Below are 17,951 nucleotides of genomic sequence, written 5' to 3' on the forward strand. Positions count from 1 at the left end.
CCCACAATGTGCTGTTGTATAAAATCTCCTGATTTGTAAGAGAACCTCTCATGTTGTTGGGCCTGGCTCCAGGGTTATGAATGCCTGGGGCTGGGGCAAATGCGAGACAGCTGCTCCCAGCAGCCGGGCCCTTGCCCGGGACTTTGCCTTGCCTCAGATTAGAAAAGCAGGCTCACCCTCGTAGGCAGTGCTGCATTCGCCTGGCATTTCCTGGGTGCTGCGGCCGCAGGCTGGGGTGGCCCTGGCATGGTGTTTCTCGCAGCAGCATGCTGGATTTCTGGAGCCTTCCTTTCCACACCACAGTGAAGGAGGAAGGAATTGTCCTGCCATCTCCCTCGGAGATGCAGAAGGGGACTCAGCCAGGGCTTGGCTTTGCCACGTGGCCCTGCCAGGGGAGGCCAGAATGACTAGCCCTGTTTTCATTCAGGCCCGGGAGCGTTAGAGGATGCCCCAAAAGGCCTTCGGGCTGTTCTTTCGCAACTGATGCCTGTGGGGTGGCAGTGGCGGTGGCTCTGGCAACCCCATCCCCTCTGTCCACTGGGTAATTCCAGCCCCCTCTCCTGGTTCATGGCCAGGAGCTCAGCAGTTTCAGCATTTCCCTGTTTGGCAGGTGAGGAGAGGGATCAGTGTCTCAGCCCAGGGCCCCCGGACTCCCGCCCTCCACGTGTGGCTGAGCCCATCTGTTGTCGGGCGTTGGGACAGTGCTCGAAGAAAAGCCAGGCAGACTCTTGGAAGGGGCCGCTTCGAAGGGCCATGCTGCATCCCAGGGGGGTGTTGGCGCTGCTGAGACATCAGCCCAGATACTGGTGACTGGGCAGCGAGCTCGACTGGGACCTGCTCACACCCCCAGCAGGGAACCATGTCTAAGGACAGCCAGCCGCTCCGGAGAGGCACAGACTGGGGAGGGGTGAGGTGCTGTACACCCTCGGTGGAAGGAGAGGGAGGGGATTAGCTTGGCAAACACTTCTCAAGGGAGTGGGGGCTCCCTTGCCCCCCAGAGTTTAGCTACAGCTGCGGCTAGAACAACTTCCTTTTTCTCTGACTCAGCTGGCGACTCGTGTATTAGGCCTTGGCCTCCCCACAGAAACTCTCAGACGCCGTATCCCAGCCCAGTTCCTGCCCTGCTACTTGCAACCTTCAGCCCGGCACAAATATTGTCCTGCTGCCCAGGGCCAGGCAAGCAAATTCCTGCCCCACATGTACATCCAGCACCTCTCCTGTGGAGTCACACAGTAAGCACTGAATCAGACCTGGGTGACCTCACCAGCGACGTCCTGGATGAGTAAAGCTGGAAGAATTCTGCAAACCCACATTCACTTTCCCCTACTCCTGCTGCTGCTTTCCTCTCTGCCGAGCCATGCCAGGGGCTGATCTGGGGCTGTCCCTCACTGCATCCTGTCGAACGCCTAGCCTCAGGTTAGTTCTGGGCTTTTCCGCGAGGGATGCAAAGAGCCTAGCAAGGTAGTCTAGATCTCTGATGTGGTTTCTGCACGCTCTCCCTGCCTGTGGGGGCTACAAACATGGCACAACCCCCAGCCCAGCCCAGCCCAGCCCCTGCCAAGGGAACTACTGTTCCTGCTACCTGGAGGCTCTGGAGTTCAATTAACCCTGCATGCTGCGGGCCCCGTGACCTGGCAGGGTTCCTGCCACTCACAGCTGGCTGTTGCTCTGGGCTCAGGCTGTGGTACAGAAACGCTCCATTCCCAGCATTTTGACACAGCTCCATCACACATCAGGCCCGCTGGCATAGAGGGGACTGAACTGTGCTCAGGCCTGCGGCAGGGACACGATTAACACTCACACTGCTCCCGCGGTGGAAGATGAGGCTCAGGTGGGTTCTACCTCAGGCACTCACCTGGCCCCCCTCAGCACACACTCTCCCCGTGGGGCAGGGCACGGCTCTGACCTCCAGCATATAGCAGGGGAACGGCTGAGCCTAAAGCACAGGCAATGTGCAGCAGAGCAGCCAGCTGTACCAGGGTCTCCCAAGTCCCAGCCTTGTCCCCCAGCCTTCCCTAGCTGGCTCAGAGCACCGGCATGCTGGAACTGCAGCTGGGACCTCTCGCTCCCTCCACCCCACCTTGTGTCCTGACACATGGAGATCAGGAGGCGCGTTTTGGAGACAGGTGAGCGAGCTCCACCAGGGAATGGGGTGGGCATGGCCCCTCCCAGAAGCCCTGCCCGGGAGGCGGGGCAACGTGGCTCCTGCCCACTGAAAGTGGGACCAGCTAAAGGAGGTAGGATTCCTGCCCCCGACCCCGCAGGCGCAGAGGAAGCCGTATGCTGCCCCAGGAAGTGCTGTTGCCATAAGGGGCACTGCCAGGTGGGTGGCTGCAGCGAGCGCAGCCCCTCATGGCTTAGTTCATTATTTGATTCAAATTCATTGTTAGGACATCCTTTCTCCCCCCCTCTCCCGCCAGCAAGTGCCTTACAAACCCCAGCCCACGATCTCTGTGTCTGGGAAGGGCATGGCCACAGCGCTGGGCCTCGCAGGGCCCCGGGATGCACGTGGCATGTCCCTGTTTTACAGCAGGGTCTCAGCCACGCTGAGATGGGCAGACACGTTTCCAAAGGCGCCCGTTGATTTTGCAGCCAGTCATCACTGGGTGCCCAGCTGGAGCCACCTCGCAGGATCCTGGTTTCCTGGAGCTGCTGAGCACCTGCCACCCTCTGAAATCCGCCTCTTTACAATGTCTCAACAGTACTAGTCACTGTGGAAAATCTGGCCTTAGCGACAGGCCCAGACTCGTCAGTGGCGAGCTGGGATTTGAATTCAGCAGCTCATAGCCTCAGATTTCACCCAGGAGCCTGCACTGCCTGTTCGACTCCTCCCTCTAAGGAAAACCTCCGGAGGCCCATGTGCCTGTGACAGATCTGCCCCGAGCTAAGGGCAGAAACCTGCTTACAATACAAACCACGTGGGTCTCTTGAACACTCTGCTTTAGAGAGTACAGTAAAGCCTCGGGGGCTGGGTCCCCGCTGCCCACCTGAACACAGGTGCAGAGTGGGTGTGCCATGCTCCCGCAGGGCTGAGTGGAGAACACCCGTGGTGCCAAGAAGTGTAAATGACAAGTCAAGGTGCAGGGCATGCGAGAACCAGCTGACCCCAAGCAGCACCTTCTCCCCCCTGCCCCCCACCTCTTCAGTCCCACCTGCCCTGTGCATGACGCTCCCAGGCCCCCGAGGCAGAGACACCGAGGCGAGATGGAGCTGGGGGATGCGTTTTATTCCACTAGCCAGGACACAGTTCCATTCAGCCTCTGGCTCCCACGCAGCGTTCTAGTTTGGTGGGATAACAGCCATGGCAAAAGGACACTGGCAGCGGGTGGTACGGTACCCAAAGTGATTTCCCCTCGGAGCCCGGGTCCCTCTTAGCTCCATCAGGCAGTCACCACTGGGCAGGAAGCAGCAGGAGAGAATAACTTACATGGCGAGTCCCTTCCTTGGAGTCAGCTCTCCGAAGGGCAGGTGGAATGGCCAGGGGTGTCCTGGGCACAGCAGTGGGTGGCAAGAGAGGCTGTGAGGGCACAGTCTGGCCTGGGCAGGGCCTGTCACTCAAAGAAGAACATGCCAGGTGTCCTGTAGAGACAGTGGGGGAGTCCCAGCTGGTAACCATTCCCTCCTGGCAGGGAGAACGGGCTCCCAGCCCACGACTCCTTCTGCTCCCCCTGCAGCTGGACGGCGGGTCTGAAGGGGGGCGCCTGGATGGGGGTCACGGGAGCTGCACCTGGTGACGCTGTCAGGAGGTGCTCCAGGGCCGAATTGCATGCCCTCTCATTCATGCAGAAGCTCAGTGCCTGCACCCGGCACTGGTAGTTCCCGCTTAAGCTGTCAGAGCCTGAGCAGCCGAAGGAGCTGAAGACGGGCAGTGTCGGCTTGATATAGCCGTCGCCTTCGAAGGAGGGGAAGCAGGCTGGCGAGGGCTGCCGGCTGCAGGGCAGCGAGGGCTTGCTGGGCCCCAGCAGGGCTGGGAACACGGGGGCCACCTGGCTGAATGGCTGGGACAGCCCCATGGTGCACGCTGCAGACTCTTTACCCTGCAGTTCGCTGTCGGGAGGCACGGTTGGGGCTGGCGTAGCTTGAGGCGGTTCCTTGATGTCCCTGGTCAGCTGGGGGTGCTGTTGGGTCACTCGCTCCCCCGGGGCAGTATATGGGGGCTGAGCTATCTGAATGGGGGGCTGAAGCCCCCCAAAGACAGTCTCCTTTAGCTGAGGGAGAGCTTGCCCCTGGGTCTCCGGCAGGTGCCCCTCGAGGCCTGGGTAGCAGGGCTGCTTCTCAAAGAGCTGGGGTTTGGGCTCTGTCCCCTCCAGAGGGTACAGACACGCCTGCCTGGGTTTCTGCAGGTACTTCCTAGGGGTCAGCAGGCTGGCCTGGCCTGGCTGCTCTGGGCAATGGATGCTGGGTTCCTTGCTGCCCTGGCCACACTCCTTGGTACCCACTTGGCCCTCCAAGGTCAGCGCCTGTCCCGCTCCTGTCCGCCCCCCACATGAGCTGAGCATCTGGCTGGCGGGAGCAGGCGAGGGGTAGCTGCTCTCTGTCTTGATCCCCTCGGCCAAGAGGGCCAAGGGCTGGGGGTGCTGCCGGGCCCGGTACTTGGGCTGTTTCTTCCGCGCCCCCTCAGCCTCGCCCTCCGGCGCATCCCGCAGGCCACGCTTCCTGGTGAAGCGGCGCCGGCGGCGCAGGAAGCTGCCGTTCTCGAACATGTTGTAGCAGTCGGGGTCCAGGGTCCAGTAGTTGCCCTTGCCGGGTTTCTTGTCATCCCGGGGCACCTTGACGAAGCACTCATTGAGCGAGAGGTTGTGGCGGATGCTGTTCTGCCAGCCCTGCTTGTTGTCCCGGTAGAAGGTGAAGCGGCCCATGATGTACCGGTAGATGCCGCTCAGGGTGATCCTCTTCTCCGGGGTGCTCTGGATGGCCATGGTGATGAGGGCGATGTAGCTGTAGGGGGGTTTGGTGGCCTCACCCATCTGGGAGGGGGCCCCGCTGCCAGCACTCGACCCGCTGCTCTGGGGTGGCTCTGAGCTGGGGCATGGGGCTAGCACCATCCCCAGATTGCCGCAGCCTCCTTGGTCGCAGACAGGAGGCAGGATGCGCAGAGAGGAGGCAGGGATGGGATACTCCAATTGCATCCTTCCCAGGCAGGGATCCCTCCCGTCCCGTCTGGAGCAGCTGGCCGCTGCGAACTCCCAGCTCCGACTCCTGTGGAAACCTTGTTCCAACTCGGTTAAAACTCTGCTGCAGCCCAGCCTCCCACCTCTGAAAAAGGCGAAAGGGGGCGGAAAGTCCCTCCTCTTGCCCGGAGCGTTGTGGGGGCCGCCTAGGGTGGAGCGAGGGGCAGAAGGAGCTGATAATCCGTCTCCTGTTCATTCTCAGAGGTTCCTGAGCCAGGCGGCTGAGGAGGAAACACAACCAGGCTGCTGGTCAATCCAGGGCACGCAGCATTGCTGTTCCCAGACAGAGTGGGTGGGAAGCAAGGGGGTGGAAGGGACAGGGAGGGAGGGAGTTGGGAGCTCAGTACCAGGCTTTCTGTCCTTGGGGGAGCCCTGGGGTGAGGCAGCCTGGGTTTTGTGCCCGCGTTCTCGCTGGGGAGCCAGGTCTCTGATCCGCACTCATGCTCCCTCTTTTGAGGGATCTTAGGGCTCTTTCACACCCCTCGCCCCATCTTTTTGGGGGGTCTCAGATCTCCTGGGGATCTGCTCACCATTGCTCTCCCCAGCTCTGTGCACTGGCTTTGTTATCGAATGTTTAATGTTCAGTGCCCCCTGCCTGCCCCTCTGCCCCGGCAAGGGAGCCTGTGGGAGGGAAGAGAATGGTGTGGGGAGACTTTGGGCTTTTTAGGGGATCCCCAGGGGGAGAAGGAAGGGGTGCAGAGCTGGCAGTCACTGGCTGATTTTTGATCAGCCTGGCCTGTTTTTCTGTGCCCATGTGCCAGTCGGGGGACGTGGCATGCCAGGCTTTTTGTTACACACAGAGGTAACTTGGCAGCTAACCATGTGCATTGCGGCAGGGGGCACACCCAGGTCCAGTGGCTGGGGACCAGCTTGGGGTGGGGCAGATGCATTGCCCAGGGGTGGGGCTTCCAGTGGGGCTGAGGGGGGCAGACTTGTGGGCAGCGGGGTCAGGCTTCTGGAAAAGAGCTGGGGGGGCGGGGGACGGTCAGGTTGGGTGTGAGGGTGCATGGCCAGTGGCCTGGTTTTCTGCGCCTCGGAGGTGGTAACCAAGAGGCAAGGCAAGGCAGAGTAGGGGGAGGCTGCAGGCAAGGGGGCGGCAGCGTGTCACTGTGCACAGGGCTGCTGGGGTCACTGGCACCCTGGGTAAGGGGGAGCTAGTTTGTCCTGGGAGAATAAACTCCTCTAGGTTCCTGGCTCCCTCTAGTGGAGACCTGGGATGTTAATAACAGTAACACTGAGCCCGTCCCTAGGTAGACTTTACAAGTATCATTATCCCCATTTTACCTATGGAGTGGGGAAACTGAGGCACTGGGCACTGCAGTGATTTGCCCAAGGGAACCCAGCAGGCCAGTGGCAGAGCCAGGACTCGATCCTAGACTGGGACTCAGTTGTGCTCAAACCACTAGGCCACACTGCCTCCCAGTCCCTGCTTCTGAGACCTGGCTCCCTCCTGCCTCACTAGCCCAAGTGGCTGCTCTCTGCAGCCAGTCCCCACCTCGCTCTGTGCCAGGTACTGTTCCCGGGGCAGGCTGGTTCTCGTGTCCGGTAGCCGATGCCCTGGCTTTGGAGCCCTTTGGGGGAGCTTGCACACTGCTCAGAGACCCCCTTTGCAGGGAGCGCTGGTGATTTAACAGCAGGGAGTCTGCACCAGGGATGCTCCCGGCTGGCACTGGGCACCCTGGTGCAGTGGAGTTTTCTCTCTCTATTGTTCACCTAGCTGTTTCCTGAGGTTTATGCATCTCATTTTCCCTGATTTACTCTCCATGGGGTCTCGTCGCTGTCCTGTGCTCACCATGAGGCTCTACCCGTGGGGTAGCATCTGGGGCCTCCCACCCTCTGACAGGCTCAGCCCTGCAAGCCCAGCTGCACCCACCTCTGGGCAGTCCCGTGGAGGGCATCAGGGAAGCCTCTCCCACGCAGTGAATCTCAGGCAAGCTCTTGTGAACACGGACTCCTGACTTTTCCAGCATTTCCCTGCTGTTGGGCCAGGTCCCATCCGGTGCCCAGCTGACCCCATTGCTGTGCGGCTGGTGCCCGGGCAGCCAAAGGAGAAGGGACCGGGAAACGAGTGCAGTGCCTTGTGGGTAGGCTGGAGAACAAGTGGTAGCAGGACGGAGAGGTTGGAAGGAAGGCGTGCGGAGGGCCCGTGCGTGGGACAGCAGGTGACGCGTGGCCGGGTGAGCTGAAGGGAAGGTGAGCGGGAGCCAGGATGGAGAGGGAGGCCAGTGTGCAGGACAGGGAGGAGAGCTGCCCCACAGGCAGCGTGTTGAGACTTGGCCTGGAATGCAACAAGCCCAGCAAGCCACTGCTCTGCCTCCGAGTTGAACAGCAGGGCCAGGGCCAAGGCGCCTTTGCTCCCCTGGGAAAGGACAGGGCAGAGCCAGGCATCTGCAGGCTTCCCCAGGGTTGAAGTTGATGAAAACGGGAGGGGGCACTCTCACTGCAGAGGAGGTGAGTGCTGCTTACCCAAGGCGGGAGGTGGAAGGGGTGTTCCCCTGCGAGCTGCTCCTCACCCCACACCGCCTGCCCCCGCCCCAGAAAGTCTCTCCAAGGCCATGCAGGGGAGGGGTGTGGGCCCTTCTTTGCAAACCTCTGCTCTCATATTCACATGCTGGCTGCTGCAAGCCAACAGGCGTCTGCTGAGGCGAAGCCAAGCGTGCTGCTTATGCTGTACTGGGGCTGGAGCCGGCGTGCCCAGCCTGGCGCAGCAAACAGCCCCCTCCCAGCTAGTCCCCGCTCTGTGCCCCTCTTGGCCAAGCCAAGAGCAAAGCTAAAATACAGTGGTGGGGTAGGGAGAGAGACTGGCTCCTCTGGCGCTGCCCTTGGGCTTGCAGCAGGGGCTCTGACATGCCTGGGGGGAGGAGTCACTGCAGCAGGCTCAGCCAGTAATGATCCTGCACCCGTTTCCAAAGCACTCAGCAAAGGGCATCCGATCAGCCCAGTGATCAGGGAGGCAGTAATAGCCCCTTGTTACATAGGGGGAAACTGAGGCACGGAGCCGGGACATGACACACAGTCACTGCCAGGGCTGGGGTTAGACATCAGGAATTCACGGTTCCCAGGCCCAATCCATGAGCCCAAGCCAGCCTCTCACCACAGAGGCTGGGGCCATCCCAGGAGCTGGGCACTGGGGACCTCAGAAAGTTTCTTCAGGCCATGTCCCCAGGTGAGGAGAGCAGCCCTAGGCCACGCCAGCATTGATCCCGGGAGCCTGGCAGAGGCAGGCCAAGGTAGCGCACTCATCTCCCAGCTGGGAGAGCCAGGCCCGTGATTGCCAGGGGAAAGAGCCCTGGCTTTAACCTCTCCTCAGACCCCGAGCTAATGCCGCTCCTGCCTGCTCTCCGTTAGATGGCACCTGCGGGCCGCAAAGCCGCTGCGGGGAACTCACTCTCCCGAGCAGCCGGCGCCCGCAGCAGGGAATTCCAGGGCAGCTGCTCTGGGCTGAATGCACCTGCCCTGTGGGGCTGCTGGGCACTAGATTCAGATGGCAACGTTTGGAGCTACTGCTCCAAGGTGGGGGAATGGACGTAACTTTTACTGTCTCCATTTTACTTTATTGTCATCAGCTGCCCTGAACCCACTGCCCTGTCCTGAGCTCTGTGCTCCTGAACCAGCGCTTTCATTCACAGCCATTACGGAAGGGCAGGTTCCTGGGGTCACAGAACTAACCATCACCCTGCTGCAGCCAGAGAAATAAATCACAGCAGCCAGGGTACAAAAATCAACACTTCTTCTGTATCAACGTAACCTGCCATGTCCCAGCTCCCCTGTCGTACTCCAGCAGAGCCACATCCCAGCTATCCTGCCACGGGTTAGTCTGGGATGAAGTCCCCATGCCTGAGCTGCAGATAAAGCACATGCTCCCCCAGAGAGGGGCTAATGCAAATAGATCTACAGGGCCGATTCCAGGGCTCTAGTCGTTATGTGCAGCGGCATGCTGCTCCTGGGTTACAGGGCCTCCAGAGACAGGGCTAGTGGGGTGTGTGCGGGGAGGGCACCATCTTTTCCATGCTACACAGGCTCGAGGGTGAGTGAGGTCGAGGCACCTTGCTGGCTCCGTCTTCCTCTACCAGGAGCTCAGGGCTGGCACAGCTGCTTCAGGATCTGGGTGATGTGGCTGGAAGCATCAGTAGCATATGGCTGTGAGGAGTCGCGCTGTGCCAGCGGCCCCATGCGCTGGGCATGAAGGAAGAGTTCTCGCGCAAACACTGGTTCAACCTGCAACGCAAGAGAGTGGCCGGGTCATTGCAGGCAGACAAACTGTGCGTGGGCAGGGCCATGCTCTACCTTACAGCTCACCCTGGCCACCTCCCTCGCTCCCCGGCACTCACTGGCTGCCTCTTGACAGCACGCACCGACCTGGCAAGCTGACTCTGTGCGCTCCTGCATGCCCAGCACAGGGTGGGCTGGGATCTACGAAGCCTCTGGCTTCCTTTCTTGCAGCAGCATGTGTCAGAGCTGCCAGGCGCCCGCTGCTGTGCCCTGCTTTGTGCCAGGGCTCAGGAGCACGATTTACAACCCACACCTCAGGGCAATGGGAGACAGTCGCGGAGAGGAGCTAGTGGCGGCCGGGGGGGGGAAAGACCTGGGAGGGGCGGAGCAAGGGCAGGAAGAGGCGGAGCAAGGGCGGGGCCTCAGGGCGGAGCAGGATAAAACAAAAGTCAGTGTTTGTGCCCCACCCCGGAGTTCACAGGAGCAGCGTGACAGACCCCGGACAAACAGCCGGCCAAGTCCAGCAGAACCCCCTCTGCCCGCCCCTGATACTCACGTGGGCCATGATGAGCTTCTGAAAGTTCTGGCTTGGGGCAGGGGGATACTCCTCTCCGAAGCACAGGCGGATCTGATACTGGGGCGCGGGCTCCCCACGACTCAGGTAGCTCCGTAGTTCTGAAACCCACAAGCATTTCCAGCTGTGACTTGGAGCCAGGGCCGGCGCTACCATTTAGGCGACCTAGGCAATGGCCTAGGGCGCTAGAATTTGGGGGGGTCGCTATTTTGCCGGGGGGGGTGGCACGCGGGTCCGGTGGACCTACGGCAGTCATGCCGGCGGACGGTCCGCTGCTGGAAAGGCTCCGGTGGAGCTGCCGCAGTCATTTCTGCAGACGGTGTGCTGGTCTAAAGGCGCTGGTGGACCTGCCTTTCCAGCAGCGGACTGTCCACCAGCATTACTGTGGTAGGTCCACCGGGGCCCCGGGGGGCGGCAAAATGGCCGTCCACCTAGGGCATCAGAAACCTTGGTGCTGCTCCTGCTTGGAGCGCTCTCGAGAGACTGACGCACACACGCCTGGGGGCTGGACAGACCCTGCCCCGGGGGCTGATGGAGACACGACAGTCCAAAGGATCTGCACCGGGGGAGGACCCTGCAGGGTCACTGGATCTTGGGCACAGAGATTTCACTGGGCCATGCACAGGCTCATGGGGAAGGCCTGGATCTCTTGAGGGAGGGAGGGAGGGAGGTAGCAGCAGGAATGGGACTCATGCCAGTCCCCTCCCTAGGCAGTAGAGCCAGCGAGCTCCTTCCAGCTCCCAAATGGGGGTCTCAGCAGGAAGAAACCCGTGGGTCGTACTGGTTCATCCTGTCCCAAAGCTAACTCCTGCTCCTAAAACACAGGCTCTTAGCACTGGAGCCCAAGGAGAATCGCTGCTGGCTGTACAGGGCATATAACACACAGCTGAGCGGCTCTGATTCAAACCAGCACAGGCTAGCAAGGCACAGACATTCCAGTCAGTTCAGTCCCATATTCTGCCCTATTCTGTAACGTACTAGAGCACAAGCGCCTCCCAGGCCCTGGTCACTGAGGCAAAGAGCAAGTGCCCAGTGGGTAGGGCAGGACGAGATGGGCTGTGTGCTCCTCTCCTCCTCATGTCCTTTGCCCAGGTCTCCCAGACTCCCCGAGCATGTCACTGCCATGCCCTTGAGCTACCCCGGGCACGCTGAATCGGCACATACGCTGCAGGAACTGCTGGGTGTCCAGGAGCTTGTAGGTTTTCTCTCTCTCCAGCTTGTTGGGTCGGTCGTTGTGCGGCGCCATGGGCCCATTCCAGTACACCCTGCCCTGGCACTGCCGCTTCATGAAGACGCCTTCGGGGGCCACCCACAGGAGGACGCCCCGGTCCAGGTGGGGAAGAAGCCGTTCCAAGACGCCTGTCATGCCTGCCATCCTGCTGTCGCCGGTCAGCAGGCGGGGGGAGGGGAACTGGATCTGCTCCATGGAGGATGGGCCGTAGAGCCGCTCGTTGTCAGCCGGCACCAGGTGGTAGGTGATGCGGCAGCCCTCAGCGGTGCGGGTGGTGAACTCCTTCACCAGCACGTCATGGTAGTAGAGGCGGACGTGCAGCCAGCAATCTGGGCGGGGGCAGGGGAGGGAAGAGGGGAAGCTCTCAGAGGCAATGGATGAAAGTGGGGGCTGGTGGGTATCTGGGTCACTGACGCTCAGTCACAGCCAGGGCACTGAACGGGTCCCTCGGCCACTGATGGCCCTGGGCTCAGCTCCCTGGCTCAGACAGAGCCGAGCCACCTCCCAGGGAACCACCTGGAGGAAGGGAGGTGGCTGGAAGGCAGCCCAGTGCTGCAGGGCGCTAGAGCGTCAGGTAACACCCCCTGCTCCATGCTGCCTCAGCAGTGAACCTCTCCAGCCACTGGAGGGGAGCAGTCACAGCGTGCTGTGCTGCCAGGAGCCAGGCCATGCGCTCAGTGCTGCCCCGAACCACAGTGCAGGCTGGGGCCCAGCCCCCACCCGAGCTGGATGTTGCTCCTGCGGGGAGCTTGCAGCAGTGGAGGGTGCAGCGGGGGACCTGCCGGCCGGCTGCCTAGAGTTAGGCCAGGAGGCGTTGTGGAGGGGAGGAGGGATGTCAGTGCTGGGGCCAGGCGCTCCTGTCATGGGCCTGGTCCAGGAGCTTAGGCACCGTTAGCTGGAACGGCGAGCACCTGGTGCTGTGAGGGGAAACCCAGCCGGGCCCAGCTTGCCCTGGATCAGAACACCCGCCCCCACACGAAGGCAAGCCAGGCAGAGCGGGATTTACACCCTTTCCCAATTCTGGGCTGCTGCAGGGACCATCTGGTAAGTTAGAGCAGCCCCAGGGTTGCGAGCTGCTGCGTTGGGGGAAGGGCAAACCCCTAATTCCCCTATGTGCACACGCTTAACTGAAAACACTGAATGAGCCTCAGAAGGGACAGAAAGCCAGGGGTCACCCCTTGATCCCATGGCCATCCAGGGGCCCTGGTCGGTGTGTGCACGTCTGTCCAGCCAGGACTGGGATCCCACTGGCAGAGCCCAGCAGAACCTCAGCACCCAAACTGTAGGAGGGCACTTCAGTTCCCAACGGTCTGGAGACCCCAAGCCCCGGAATCCCAGTAGTGGGTGAAATTCTGACCTCACTGAAGTCAATGATTTCAATAGGGCCAGAGTCTCCCCCTCTGCCTCTGTCCCCTGTGCAGCAGAGGGGGAGATCCCAGGCTGGCCCCCTTCCATTCCTCTACCTGAGTTGTTGATGTCTGCAGTGGGGACGTGATTGGAGCTGGGATCACTCGGCTGTGGGCTCTGCAGAAAGCGAGCGTGTGTTGGGCTCCAGCCACAGAAAACCCCTTTCACCTGATACCCTAGGAACAAACCACAAACTGAGCTTGCAAAGTTATCCACTTTCAGTCAGTCTAATGCCCTCTTTGCCTCAGGAGACAGGGAGAGTTTCTCCTGAGCGCAGCACTTGTTATTGGGTGCCCAGGCTTTTCCCAAGGGCAGGGGCAGAGAGCCCATGAGCTGGTGAGCTCCTCTCTGGCAGTCTGTTTGCCCTGCAGGAAAAGTCATCTGGGAAGCAGCAGAGCAGGGCTCAGAATGGCCCATGTTCCCACAGATTCGTGGCAAATCTCTTCTCTCTCCCACCCATGCAGCCCCACAGAACAAAGTGTGTCTGGCTGGGAGAGAGTGAGCAGGATTTGTGCCTGGAGTTTAGATGTTCTGTCTATTAGACACCTGGGCAACAAATGCTCTCGCCTGTAGCTCTCTCCCTGTTCTTCCTCTCCCACCCCTGCTCTCCTTTCCTCAGCCACGTATGTTCCCAAGATCTACAGAGCACGGGGCTGCTCTGTCTGCATGCACCTGACATTTCTGACAGCAGCCAACAGGTTCATTATATGGCACCCACAGGCAGCTGACAAAGACTAACAACAGAAAATATTGCGCCTTTCATCCACACAGCTCAAAGCACTTGCCAAACAGGGCTGGATCGGGGCCCTGAGCACCCCGGCGTGAAGTCCTGTTGCACTCGTTATATGGAGGCATGGAATGAGGCACCTAGAGGTGACTAAGTAACTTGGCCAACATCAAAGAGTGAGTTAGTGGCAGAGCTGGGAACAGAACCCAGTAGTCCTGCCTGTGTTCTCGAGCTCTACTCATTAGACACACTCCCACAGCTGCTCTGAATCGGGAGCCGGAAACCCAGCCAGGCTGACAGCCCTTTGCTCGCTGCTCAGGAAACTCTTAAAAGCCCTTGGAAGTAAAAGGATCAAAAGCAGGTTCCCAGGTTCTGACCAACACGCTACCTAATTTATGGTAACTCTGATCTTTTCACTGTAGAGCAGCTGTGTCCTAGGCAGTGTATGTCAATGAGCTGTGCCCTGCATACACGGCCGAAATTGTGCACCATAGCCCTGGGCCAGGGCTTTGGCAAAGCACTACCAGCATGTGCTGTAACTCAGTGGTTCTCACCCAGGGGTCGGAAGTGCAGGGCCAGCATGAGGAGGAAGCAAGCAGAGCAATTGCCTGGGGCCTCACAGCGCTGGGGCAGGCCCGTGAAGCTAAGTGACATGCTTCAGCGCCCAGTGGTGGGGCTTGGGCTTCAGACAAGGCTCACAGGTGAAAAACAGGCTGAAGTATCACTGAAATGGAAGTACAGTATTTATATTCCAATTGATTCCTTTTATAATTATATGGTCACGGGGAGAAAGTCAGCACTTTTTCAGTACTAGTGGCTGTGCCCTTTTGTATTTTATGTCTGATCTTGTAAGGAAGTAGTTTTAAGCGAGGTGAAACTTGGGGGTACGCAAGACAAATCAGCCTCCTGAACAGGCTACAGGAGTCTGGAAAGATTGAGAACCACTGTGTAACTAAAACCCGAGTCAGTGCAGGGACCGACCGAGGGCATGTTTCTTTCGCAGGCTGCTGACAAGAAGCACTGAGTAAAGTGAACTAATTTAGCTCTGAGTTGGGACATTATCTGTTAGGGTAGCTAGCTTCCTGGCTGGAATATAGTTACCAGAGATGGGCAGAGCTACCATGATTTCAGATCCGCATCCAAAGTGCAGGGGTATTTGGATCACTGGTTCTGGTCTGTGCCCATGTCTTATAGTGACAGAATTCACTCAATTAAAGGGAACTCTGAAAAAGAGTAGGGGATTCCTGTAACCACTGCGGAACTAGAGGGTATCAGAAGCCAGCCCAAACCCTGGGAGAGTTTGAACCCAGACTTTAAGGCTCGGGGCCATCCCTGGTCAGAAGCAGTGAGGGGGGTGAACAAAAAATGAGTGAAATTAATCTTAAAAAAATCAAAACTAACATCTTTAGCAACCGCTGTCGTGGGTACTGGCAAGGAGATGAGAGGCTGGGAATGGACAAGTCCCCTTCCTTACCCGAGTCTGCTGGATGACTTGGTAAGTGGGAGACCAGAGGGACTGGAGAAGTCTGGGAGGTCTCCATCAGATCCTTCTTCCCATCCTCTTCCAAACCCGAGGACACGCTAGCCTGGGAGGAAGAGAACAGAACTCATGAGAACAGGACGAAGGGAGGAGTCAAGCAAAGACCTGGGAACCAGGTGACCTGAGTTCTATTCCAGGCTCTCTGGACAAATCACTTCCCTGCTATCTGTGCCTCAGTTTCCCATGTGTAAAATGAGGACAGTCCTTGCCTACCTCAAAGCAGGGCTGCAAGGCTCTCAGCTAGATGTTTGTAAAGCTCTTTGAGATCCTTGGATAAAGGGCACTAGACAGATACAAAGTATCATGAAATGAAAGGAGCCAGAGATCTGCATGGGACACTCATAAAATACCAAGACTTGTTATCATACCTGGAACCCACGTTCTCTGTGGGGAAGACAAAAGGAGGAAAGAGAACTGGCCAAGTGAAAAGTCAGTGGAGATGATAACCTCAACCCACTCGCACCTTGTCTGGCTCGCAGTTAACTCCCCTCTCCATGTCCCTGGGGGCTGGGGACTGGCTCGCCTGCTGTTCTTCTGGGGGAGGGGACTCCAGGCTGCCTTCCTTCTCTGCAGAGATAACATCAAATCTGTTACTCGCCTGAGAGCAATAGAGCTGTTGTGAGAATACTCGCCCTCCCTGGGATCTCTGCGCAGAAGAACGACTTCATGCCCTTCCTTTCACTGAAAAGTGTGGCTCCACAGTTGCATAAGGAAATCAAACCCAGCACTTCCCCAGCTCCCAGCAACCTCGAATGAACCCCGAAAAGCTGAGGGACGAAGTTTCCTGCAATGTGAACGTATTCTGCTTGCTAAGTGCTTGGCATTGCTGAGCTATGGGCATGCTCCTCGTAACCTGGACATGCTCTATCTTCCCAAAGCCGGCTCCAGGGGATGCTGAGCGGCTGGAAGAGCCCTGCTGTAGAATCAGGACACATTTCCTCTGCCAATGCCCCACCCCGGTGGCAGGGAGGGTTTGCTGCTAGGGGTTATTTCCTTCTGAACATGGCAATGCCCCAGCACGGGCACTGCCCTGCCTAGCTCCCAGGTGGAGTTGGGGATAAGAATGCCCCATTTGGCATTTAACTGCTCCCCTCCCTCAGGCCCAGACCTGGGTGCTCTCTGCAAACGAACGAATGTACCCAGCGCAGACTGGATCCCAGCAGAGGAGGGTGATTGGGATAGGACCAGCCTAGGGAAAAGTGACTCTGGGTTGGGCCCTGTTTGTGAAATAGGAGGGGTGGGAAATGCTTCCTGTAAAGCAACAAGAAACTGTGGCTCCATCTCAAGTTGGAAGAGGCAACCTCCCTACCGAGGTCGCAAGGACGCCATACCAGGGTCTCTGGCTCCATCTGACAGGATCTGGTACACTTTGTATGGCTCGGAGATGTCCAGCTGGCTTCTTTCGGGGACCTCCTGAAAATCAGTGCTTTTGTTCAAGGCACACCGGAGGCGGGTTTTCCAGGTGGAGGGGTCTGCCTTTGTTCCTTCCTGGTATTTCCCTTTGTAGACAGCCCAGGCCTGCAACGGCAAGGAAACGGGCAAAGGCTGCCCAGCACTTCGCCCTGCAACCACAGGAGGTGCCACCCCACCCAGCCTCTTGAAGAACCAGGCAGGTGGCAGCTTAGCAGGTGCCTAGCGCAGCACAGGTGCACGGTGCCAGGAACAGCCCTTGAGAGAAGGGCACAAGCGCCAGTCTGGGGGGCTGCGGGTGGCGCAGACCAGGGGGTGGATGGCAGGAGACTGGTGTGAGGGCTGGGGAGGGCGCAGGGAGCGGGGGCCGGGGGGAGGGCGATGGGAGAGGCAGCGAAGGGAGGTGCTGGACTGGAGCTGAGGGTGGGAGCAGGCGCTGGGCGCTGCGATTTATCCCGCGCCCCAGAGGCTGGCGGCAGGCTCCGATCTCTTCCCCGGGGACCTGCTCCGCTCGGCTCCTGCCCGCCGCGCCACGTGCCCGCCCGCTACCTTGAAGAGCGCCGCGTCCTGCTGCTGCCGATAGTCCTGCTTGGCGGCGTGTTTCCAGGGGATGCGGAAGATGGTTTTCTCGCGGTTCTCCCAGCGCAGCCCCGGGTACCTGCCGCTGTCGATCTGGGCGATGAGCCATTCCTTGAGCCGCATGTGGTTCCCGGTCTCCGCCATGTGCGCTGCCCTGGCCAGCCGGACCCTTCCTAGCCCCGGCGCCCCGCCGGCGCGCTGCGCACGGGGCTCTCCGCGGGACCCCAAAGCGCCCGGCCCGGCTCTCACCCCGCGATCCCCCGGCGGCCCGAGGGCTGCGCTGTGCTGCGCTGCGCTGCTGGCCCCCCAGGCCCTGCCCTGCGCGCTGGCCGATCCCCGCGGGAGCGGGCCGAGGAGCGCAGCCAGGCGGGCGCGGAGTGAAGCGCTCACGGGGGGCAGGCACCGTCTGTGTCCCCGGAGAAGGTGCTGGAGCAGGCAGGACGAAAGCGAAAGAGCAGCGCAAGGACGTTTTCACTTTCTCTTTCCTGCGGCCGCTGCTTTCAGTTTTGTGTAAGAACTAAGGGACTGGAGCCTCAGGGAGAAGGGGATAAGGGGCTGGACCCCCCTGTCCCCAAGTAACATGGGTCAAGGAGCACCCCACTTTCCCGGGACCATGGAACAGGGACCCCCCATTCGCCAGGGGACTGGGATGGGGATTGTTCTCCCCCAGGTGGCATGGGGCTGGGACTAGCCAGACGGTGAGCCCTGGGTCAGGGCCTAGGTTCTGGTGCCCCATGATGTTAGCTCGGTGCCTACCTGTGTGGATGGGACCAGGGCAGGGCTCAGTGACTGCTTCCTGCAGCGCTGTAGAGCTCAGGGGGTTGGGAGCCTGCAGGGAAGGTCACAGCCTGTGACACCTCTTGAGCCTGTTCTAACCCCCCAAAAACAGGAGGACTTTTGACACCTTAGAGACTAACACATTTATTTGAGCATAAGCTTTCCTGGTTTACAGCCCACTTCATCGGATGCATGTAGTGGAAAATACAGTAGGAAGATATATAATATACACAGACGACATGAAACAATGGGTGTTACCACACACACTCTAAGGAGAGTGATCAGTTAAGATGAGCTATTACCAGCAGGAGAGGAAAAAACTT

The 17,951-nt window shown here is 59.5% G+C and overlaps 2 protein-coding genes across 2 annotated transcripts; both read right to left on the bottom strand.

Annotated features, from left to right (window-relative positions):
* Positions 1-3,211: 3,211 nt before the first annotated feature.
* FOXS1 (forkhead box S1) lies at positions 3,212-6,005 on the bottom strand. Its single transcript, XM_050918324.1, has one exon. The coding sequence runs from the start codon at positions 5,127-5,129 to the stop codon at positions 3,552-3,554; it is 1,578 nt and encodes a 525-aa protein (XP_050774281.1). The 5' UTR covers positions 5,130-6,005; the 3' UTR covers positions 3,212-3,551.
* Positions 6,006-8,884: 2,879 nt separating this feature from the next.
* LOC127031489 (interferon regulatory factor 4-like) lies at positions 8,885-17,292 on the bottom strand. The gene is made up of 8 exons (XM_050918346.1): positions 16,822-17,292; positions 16,194-16,380; positions 15,326-15,429; positions 14,797-14,908; positions 12,652-12,771; positions 11,122-11,517; positions 9,940-10,058; positions 8,885-9,389 (listed from the first exon to the last, which is right to left on the bottom strand). The coding sequence occupies exons 1-8, from the start codon at positions 16,993-16,995 to the stop codon at positions 9,249-9,251; spliced, it is 1,353 nt and encodes a 450-aa protein (XP_050774303.1). The 5' UTR covers positions 16,996-17,292; the 3' UTR covers positions 8,885-9,248.
* Positions 17,293-17,951: the final 659 nt, after the last annotated feature.

The sequence above is a fragment of the Gopherus flavomarginatus genome, chromosome 11, assembly GCF_025201925.1.
Source record: "Gopherus flavomarginatus isolate rGopFla2 chromosome 11, rGopFla2.mat.asm, whole genome shotgun sequence".
NCBI lineage: Eukaryota > Metazoa > Chordata > Testudines > Testudinidae > Gopherus > Gopherus flavomarginatus.